This window comes from Physella acuta, unplaced genomic scaffold (genome assembly GCF_028476545.2).
Source record: "Physella acuta isolate Inbredline_101_S28 unplaced genomic scaffold, ASM2847654v3 ptg000490l, whole genome shotgun sequence".
Taxonomy (NCBI): Eukaryota; Metazoa; Mollusca; class Gastropoda; family Physidae; genus Physella; species Physella acuta.
Window position 1 is genome coordinate 220,308 of NW_026732009.1, and position 9,693 is coordinate 230,000.

The 9,693-nt window shown below is 34.0% G+C and overlaps 1 protein-coding gene across 2 annotated transcripts in view; it reads right to left on the reverse strand.

Annotated features, from left to right (window-relative positions):
- Positions 1–2,938: 2,938 nt before the first annotated feature.
- The window catches only part of LOC131944392 (serum paraoxonase/arylesterase 2), a 9,056-nt gene continuing 2,301 nt past the window's right edge, over positions 2,939–9,693 (reverse strand). The window contains exons 2-9 of one of the 2 annotated variants that reach the window (XM_059304962.1): positions 9,199–9,269; positions 8,797–8,852; positions 8,251–8,449; positions 7,670–7,796; positions 6,819–7,025; positions 5,485–5,566; positions 5,219–5,356; positions 2,939–3,830 (exon numbers count right to left, since the gene is read on the reverse strand). In XM_059304962.1, coding sequence (XP_059160945.1) covers positions 3,660–3,830; positions 5,219–5,356; positions 5,485–5,566; positions 6,819–7,025; positions 7,670–7,796; positions 8,251–8,449; positions 8,797–8,852; positions 9,199–9,269 — 1,051 coding nt within the window. In that variant the 3' untranslated portion in view covers positions 2,939–3,659. Of the gene's footprint in view, positions 3,831–5,218; positions 5,357–5,484; positions 5,567–6,818; positions 7,026–7,669; positions 7,797–8,250; positions 8,450–8,796; positions 8,918–9,198; positions 9,270–9,693 lie in introns of both variants that reach the window. The other variant, XM_059304963.1, reaches the window with a different exon arrangement.

The following is a 9,693-nucleotide window of genomic DNA, read 5'->3' on the forward strand; positions in this document are numbered from 1 at the left end:
AATAATGTCTTTTGGGCCTCAGATATCTCAGAAATTATGATATAAGCCAAATACGTTGTATGATTTTTTTAAATTTCGTATTTTCTCTATTTAGTAACTTACTGTCTTGTAATAAATTACCTAAAAATTGATTTGGAAAAAAAAACGTTTTTAAAACAAGCTTATAAAATATATACATCTAGATCTATTATGCACTTAAAAAGTAGAAAAATATTTTCTTTAAATAATTAATCTATAATAATACACTACATTTTAAATAACTATCTCTGACGACAAAAGCGCGGCCAGTGTTTCTTCCAGACTTTTTTCTCCGGGGATGCACTTGAAATTTTCGGGGGGGGGGGGGGGGGGGAGGACTCAAATTTCAGGGGGGGGGGGGGTTGGGGCGGACACTGTTAAAAGTATATCTTTTCTATATACATTCCATTTTGTTCGGGGGGCGGTAGACTTTCTTCGGGCATACCGGAGAGATGCATGGAAGAAACTCTGAGCGCGACACACTGATTAAAGTATTAAAAGCACTAGGCTAAGCACGAAAGCAAGTTAAATAATTAGAAGCATGTAAAAATGAAGACTGATGAACATACTTAGGCGATCAACTGTGGAGCCCCTCTTTGGATCCCAATTCGGAGCCTCATATTATTACTAGACATCGGTACCCGTTACACGTGAATTATATGCCTATATATTTTTCATGTTATACTTGTTTGAGACAAATAATTTATAAAATAGTTATTGGTAAATACACATTACTTAACTATACACGTTGAGCGATATTAGTGACAAAGCAAAGAAATAATTAAATGGCTATAAATCCGGCACTTTTAAAACAACATAGGTTACTAATACCTATTAGAAAAATTAAAACCAAATTATGTTCACACACATGAACATATCTCTTCATATGTCGAGGTCACAGAAACAAGTGAACTCTACTTCTCTTGCCCCATAGACCGTCAGGTTTGAAAGGGAAACTTAAACTTACTTAATATGCCAAAAAGGCCAAAAATAGCAAAATATATAGAGAAAAACTTGAGTGGGGGGTGCAAATCGAAAGTTTGAGGGGGGGGGGGTGCAAATTCAAAATTTGAAATTTTGTCCCCGGGAAGCGTCGCTGGGGGGGGGGGGGGGTGACACCATTAAGTGCCGCACCGGGTGACACCCGACCTCGCTACGCCACTGCACACACTGATTAAGAGACTTAGTTGATTTCGTTAAAACCCGTCTGTTCAATGGTATTTATGTTGTTTTTTAAAAACTCATTTGTGTTAGTTTGTGCCGAGAAAATTGTATACATTTCACAGCATACGTCTTGATAAGTAGATTTTTAGAATCTAGATCTAGTTCTAAATCAAATGTGAATGAAATAATTCATTTCTTCATTTTATAACATTGGAAGATGACGACATTAGTGTTGTCTACTTTCCGTAGAACATGTCACGTGTGACGTCAATGTTTTATTGCGTTCTTGTCACAACAAGAAACACTTTTCCGGTTGCATAATTGAAAATATGTTTCTACATTCTACATTTTCATTTTTTAATACATCCAACATATTATTTTCAACAAAAGTCTGTATCATTAAGTTCTCCATACATTGCTGAAGATACTGATCTCCTAGGGAGGCCTAGCCTGCGGACAGAGAAAGAAAGAGAGAAGTGCGCACATGTATATTATTAGGATTAGGTCTATTAAGATACCTGCTAAAGAATTTTACTTTCTTTACGCGTGCAGAACTAAATGGAAAAAATGAAACATAGTACATAGGAAAGTGGAAACCCGTAGATAGTGGCGTAGCTGGGGGTGGGGGCTATATCGTAGGCCTCAAAATGGTGTAAAATTGCTTATATTTGCGCTGCAATACGGAGTTGTATATTGCAGACGTAAGGAAATGAAAATGTACAAGACTTAACAGACTAATTTCACTTTTTTTTCGTCTCAGACATGTAATTTCAGCGTCAGTTAGCCTCGCAATGTTTTAAATCAAACATTAATTCAGCGTAGCTTCTGACCACGATACAAACCACCGCCGACTGGTACTGTTCCGACTAACTGTTCCTAGTTAGAACATTACTAGTCGGCTTTACTAGATCTAGTTACGGTTAGCTTATAATCTAACATATTCGAGAGACTTCCGAATACAGCATAGAAAATAGGAGTTACCCCCAAGGAGTAATGGTCATATTCGGGGGAAGAAGCCCCCCCCCCTGAACGAAATGGAATTTATACAGAAAACAAATACTTTTATCAGTACCCCCCCGGAGAAAAAAGTGTGGAAGAAAAACACTAGTAATGGTATGCAATCGTACCTCTCCACTGGACTTCTTTTTTTTTTTGAGCAGCTATCTTTATTTTCGCCCACGTATGCGGCGGGGTCCGGTAACCTCTGCCTCACTCTCCATGGATGCTACTTTTCCCCTGGGTATTCCAGTCTTACACTTGCCTACCGATGTTATCGACTTCCCTTTCTCAGAGCATGCCCGATCCATCATAATGCGGACTTATATGTCCCTCTCAATTGGCTGTTGCCTTGTGGTTTGTCAAAGGTATTCATTTGACATTTTTATTTCTGTTGATTTTGAGCCCTACTTTGGATGGCAAGTCAGTTTTATTTGGGCATGTTGCTTGTGAGCTGTTTCTTCTGGACTTTTGATATTTTCCGGGACGGAAGACAAATAAAAATTCAAGTTCATTTGAAGCCCCCCCCCCCCCCCCCCAGAAGAGATGCCTGGAAGAAACTGCTTATGAGACAGAAACTATCTGCACCAAAAATAAAGTTTAATCCTGCAACAAACCATCTTATAAACTTAAAAAAAAAAAAAAAAAAAAAAAAAAAAAAAAAAAAAAAAAAAACAACAACGCACACTTTAGAGTGGGGTCACTTGAAACGTTAAACTTAAAATAGCAAAGATAACTTCAGACACATCTTTTGTAAAAATTGTATTTTAACTAGGACAAGTACATATAAAATTAAATTACAGGGTAGAGGGTAAAGTGTAACAGACATATTGCACCTGGTACAAATGAACAATATTGCACATATTAAAAAACAAAATTATGATTCATAGAGTAAAGAAACATTATAAAAAATGTTACTATTGAATAAATTTGAATATATATTATGGTGAAGTTCCCATTTCAGATCTAAATATCCAGATGAAGTAGAGTACATACATTTCTTGACCTATGCATATGGAATAGATGATGTTGTCAGCACTATGCCCAGTCACCTTTACTTTCGCTAATGTTAGGTACCCATCAGTGCTGGGTGGACTCTGGGACATCCTGCAGGCTCAAGTCAGAACTGAGATTCAAACTCGAGACATTTGGGTTAGTTGACTAGCACTCTACTATCCTGTACTAACAAATATTATTAGTTTTGGCACTAATGATTCATATATACAAGAAAACAAGTTTGACAGGAAAACAAGTTTGACAGCATTAATTAATGTGCAGGGGTCCAGTCCTTGTCATGAACGTTATATTTTACACCTCGTTTATACATGCAGTACATCAGGCTGTGGAGATTGTGCATGGTTAACATTCACAGCTACAAAAACACATTTACATTTGTATGCTTTAATCAAGAAGAAATAGAACTGAGTGTATCAAACATATACTGCGATGACTATTGATTATAAACACACTAATACGCAACACTATATTGGTACGCTGACATCACATATAACCAGTTTATCAAAAGCTGAGCCAACAAGCAACTTTTTACTGTAGACAACAGCCGCTGTAGATCCAGATATCAGATCTCCATCATCGTATAACAACTCGGTCACTGTTGTGATGTTGCCTTCCATAAGCCGAACATGCAAAACCTGGGGAGATGCAATGGTAACAATTATGTTACTGGTTCAGTTTCTTCACTTGAACATTTGGTTGAAATTTATTTATGTACACAAGATAAGATAAGATAGTGCCTACACTATTTTTTAGCTGCAGTGACTGGTTCAGTTTCTTCCCTTGAAATGTATTTATTTGGGTTCTATAAAAATGTAGACAAGATAATTGCTTCAACTTTTTAAAATCTGCACTGACTGTTCTATTTCTTTACTTGAACATTTGGTTAAAATTTATTTATTTAGGTTCTTATAAAAATATAGATAATTGCCTACAGTAGGCATATCAATATTTTTTATCTGCAGATATTGCTGATAGGAATAGGATTTGGCCATGAGTAGTGCAGGCCAGAAGTTAGGTCAGGATCAGGGTTAGAGTCAGGTTTTGGGAAGCAGCGCTAGCAGAAAAATAATCCTTAACAATTTTATCTTCTTCTTTTTCTTCTTTTTTCTTAATTTTTAGTGTTGGAAGGGATCGAGCCTTATCTGCCAGAGGGTTTGAACTCGAGACTTTTATCGAATTTATCAACCATGAGCTTTTTGCCGACTCGACCACGCCTCCATCACAATTAAGGTTCCGTGTCAACTGGTTATGAGCCATTGAGGCCATTGACTCCGATTTCAGCCTGCTTTTCTTTTTGGATTTGCTTCCATAGCCTTTGTCCAACAAAGAACAAACTACAAGGCAGCAGTTGTTTGATTTTAAAGTTGTCTCTCCTAGAAGAGTGGCTGTCCCCAGCTAAAGAACCTCATCTGCCCGAGGGTTCGAACTTGAGACTTTTCGGTTTAGCAACCATGAGCTTTACCGACTCGACCACGCCGACCCATTTTTATGAGTTGATTGTATTTTTGTTCTCTTAAAATGTAATAAAATATGGAAGTGAATAAATTGTTTAAGTTAGTTATTTCTGCACTTCATTATTTTATTTTTATGTATAACACTAAAAGATTTTAATAAATATTTAAGCATCTATATGCAAAACGAATGTCTTGAAACTAATGTGGCAAGACAAGGTGCCTAACATAAACCTATGGAAAAGGACAAGGCAGGAGCCCATGACAGTGCAATGAAGGAAGAAGTGGCGCTGGGTGGGACACAACAGCCGCTTGAGTAAAACCCCCAGGGAAATCGAAAGACAAACCTGGAGTCTTCTTGAAGAACTGAAGACAGTGGGATGTCTTGTGAGATTGTAAAACTATCAACCGGGGACTGGCAAAAATGGAAGGTTATGGTTGAGGCCCTATACCCCAAAGAGTAAAGAGGACTAAGTCAAGTCATGTGCAACATGAAAGTAAACAGGGATTTAACAACACCGTCACAGCTTTGAACAACCAGACTATGGCAAATATACTACAACCATTCCTACCTGTGATGCTGCCTTGTGTCTCCCAGGGTTATCAATGTGGTTAAGGAACTGATAGGCTATAGGATGTGAGCCAATAAACAAATCCCCTGATACTGGATCAATCACTGCATTGTCTGGGTGTGTAAACAGAGGGTACGACTGAAAGGATCAACACAAATTATATTATCAAAAGTAAACAATTATAGCTGTCACTGGTAAAAACAGATGAATATTTTCTTGACTAGCTCAAATTACCTGATGCAGTATTAAAGAGTCATACAAATTACCTGCTGTAGTATTAAAGAGTCATCTTTTTGATGTGAGTAAACTCGAATTTCACAGCTCAGGGACATAACCACATAAATAAAACTGAAAAAAATTTAAATTTCCTTTACACAATTGTAAATAATGAAAACTATAAAACAAGATTTTTGAGAACAAGGAACACTATCATATAAATAAAGCTTATTGTTTTTAAAGTTTAAAACTGTTAATTACCATTTTCTATTTTCAAATAAAAAATTTAAAACTAATTTAAAACTGCATTTAAACCAAAGTTTGAGTTTAAGGGGATATGCTATGTTTTTTTCTATTTTTTACAGTTTAAGATCTAAAGCCTTTTGAATACTTTTATCATATTTGGCATATAAAAGTAAGTATTAAACAGCAAATAAAAAGGTCGAAAACAATTTTGGTTGTCATGGAAACCCAAAACACCTCCGCCATTTTGAATTTTTCGGTACTTTTAAAAATACTAAGGCTTTTTTATTTATGCACCTATAGCAATCAAATTTAAACTGCTTATATTTCAGTATATATTAAAACTTTTGTCACGACAACTTTTTGAAATAATTACTAGTAAGAATTTTACAAGGTCTAAAAAATCGTATCCTTTTTAGTATTCAATAGTTTCAAAATGTGCATATTAATTACCAAATACTTTTTTTCTATGAAAGCAATCACAATTCCCTCGTGACAAAAGTTGTATTTTCGCATCAAGAACATTTACTGAAAATATGGTTGGCATTGTTTAATAAATAAAAAAGTAGTAGGCTTTTTAGTGTTAAAAACCTGCGAACTGAGAAAAACCGCCAAAAGTAACGAAAACTAGGTCAGGAAAGTACCATATCTGTGTAAACTGCAAAGCAGATTGTAAGCTTTGTGTGCTTCCGAAATCTAGGAAATTAAGTTTATTAAATACATGAGAAATCCAGCTTTCCAATGATGTCAAATACAATATAATGACGGATATAAAACTTTTCATAGAGAGCTTGTAAGATTGGGAAAAATTGATTATTTTTTAATTAATAGGGTCATAAAAATCGTAATTCAAACACATAAAATATTTTTTTCTCTTTAACGTTATTATTTTCTTTATACAAAAATGGACAAAGTATCCAAAAGTGCAAGAAACCCATCATGACGAAAAACCAGAAATTTTGTGATTTTTTTCCGCGCATATCCCCTTAAAATAGATTATAAAAATCATGCATTAATTGGCTATATTATTATTTGTATTATACTCCATTAATTGATTTGTACTTCAAACAAACTTGGTTATCACAGTGTATAAGCTGATAATTAATTTTTCAGCCAACATGAAGATAAAAAGGGAACTAACTTTCCACACTTGGACATGACAATGCCAGTGACACTGGTCAGCCCAGTCAGGACCTCCTTAAAGCCGATGTCCTCTCTGTACAAGACAACGCTGGACCAGGGCATGAGGGAGAACAGTTCCAGCACCATGAAGAACCTGACTTTCTGCTCGTACAGGATGTTGGTGGCATAGAAGGAATCCTCTCCAAGGGCTTGAACATCATAGACTCTACGAGGAGAAAAAGGTGGGGAAAAGATTAGAAGATTTTATACACACATTTTTTTTGTGTTAAATAGGTATTATATTTCACTTACAATATAAACTGTATTAAAATAAAAATTTAAGATTCAAAACTGTATTAAAATAAAAATTTAAGAATCAAAACTGTATTAAAATAAAAAATTTAAGATTCAAAATTTTATACACACATTTTTTTTTGGTGTTAAATAGGTATTATATTTCACTTACAATATAAACTGTATTAAAATAAAAAAATTTAAGATTCAAAACTGTATTAAAATAAAAATTTAAGAATCAAAACTGTATTAAAATAAAATTTAAGAATCAAAACTGTATTAAAATAAAAAAATTTAAGATTCAAAACTGTATTAAAATAAAAATTTAAGACAAGTTGATAGGGTAGTTTTCTTTTAATACTAACAGCGAGTAACAGTCTATATAGCAGGTAACGAAGAGTTCACAGATTCCTACAGTCACACAAACAGTACTTGTGAGGCTAAATGTTCTCATTTAACAATGGCAAAGTAAATCAGGAAATGGTTAACACAACTCAGCCAGTTTATTTATTGAAAAACCAACACATGAAAATATGGTAAACAAACACAGCCAGTGGTAAACAAAATAAAACTCACAATCTCAGTTTACTGCTAGTGTAGGTTTTGAGATGATAAAGTGACTGCTGGGCTGGATCAAAACGGAACTTTTCCACCCTGTTGGCTTCTTTAAGCGGGTGGTTCACAACATAAATCAGGTGTTGACCTGTTTTAATAAACAAGAGCATTCAGGTTAAGAAAGGGTAAGTGAATCAGGGCCTACTTCTCAAATAATATAATGTTAATGTTACTACGGCAAAATAATACTAAAAGAAACCAGACTGAAAACAATTTATTTTTTTGTTAAAATAATGAAAAATGTATTTATATTCATAATTTTTTTTTGGAAATACTGCATTAAAACAGTCAAATTTATATAGGTTTATATTAAGTAAAAACAGCCAGCTTTTTAGTGTATGTCTAAAAATTGTCAAATCATTTTAATTTGAGTAATATTGATGTTCACTGATACATATTTATATCAATATGGAATTACATATAAATTATAACTGAAAATAACTTTGTAAAAATTTATATTTAAAAATAAAATAAAAATAAAAACTAAGCTCTTAAAAGTTTTGCTTACTTTAAAAAAAATCAGCTGGAGCTGTTAAAATCACCTGAGAGATAATCTGGCCAGACACTAATCCCATGTGGTCGAAAGGTTTCTACTTTAAAATCTTCACTCTGTGAAATGATCTCTAACCTAGTAACAGTTGGGATGGTCTGGTTGAGTGACATCAAGTACACTGATCCAACTGCATTAGTGTTCTTGTAATGTGCGTGAAAACTTTGTGACAACAGACTCATACACACACCCTGCATAGATAACACTTATAGCTACAGCAACTATATAGGTAAAACATAATAAATTATAATATCAATCAAGTCTGGCTAAATGAATGAGTAATGTCGTACTAGGCTAGGTGAATGAAATTACTTTGTTTTGTCTAGTTAGTGATGTTAAGAGAACCACTTCTAAAAATTATGTCTTCACTAACCCAATATTTTACAAAAAGTCCACAAATGTTTACTTGAATACAATCTTAGAAATAAAATATAGAAATAAAGAATGTCTAACCTTCTGTATTTGATGTATGTAAATAATATGTTATGAAATATGTAAAAAAAGAAAAAAAAAGGTGTAAGAAACATGTTAAACTTACAGATGTGATGAAGGTTGTTCCATCTAGCAGTGTATGAATATCCCATGAACCAAATTCTGGAAGGAAGTAAATCAGACTCAAAACTGCTTTTAAAAAACAACAACCAAATGTCTTCATGTGCCTGTAAATTACAACAAATGTATCACATTTCTATTTCATTGAGAATAGACAGATGCTGTGGTCAGTACAACTTGCCCGGACTAATCAAGTGAACAATTACAGCTTGGATGTTTCAAGTTTATCCTAAAGATCCCTTAACCAGAGTTTGGACATTTCAAGTTGACCATCGAATTATATAACACATTATAACAACAACAAACTTCTAATTTTAGCTAGTGATGGACACAGTAATCAGAATAATAGAATAAAATGGTTGACTTGTTTAAAGATAATGCTACAAACCTATTCCCTCAACTTGGTAACAGGACCCAGGGTAATGCTGGTAGTAATGGAGATGATAGCCCATCCAGTAACTGAAATAATAAAAAAGTATCATTCATTTATTAACTGTTATTCATCAATGAAATATATTTATTTAACCAGCAAGCTTAGGACAAGGAGCGATGACTTGGGTAAAGGTTAAATGTTATCACAGGAAATTATTATGGGAAATTCTCATTAAAGTATCACTTTTCCATTAATCTTAGTATCAGATTAAAAAGGAATTTCAGAAATACTTAGTATAGGCCTAATTAACATTTGCTTAAAACTGTCTGGTGTGTACACCAAGTAGTATCTGACTATTAGATCTAGTTTCTACATCTAGAATACTATTCTAGTAGTCTTAGCCTTGTGTGTGACGGACTGAACCTTAGTTAGTTAGTATAAACTTCAGACTACTCTAATCATAGTTTGACTGGTGTTTCACATCTGTAGATCTAGTCGACTAGCAATGTT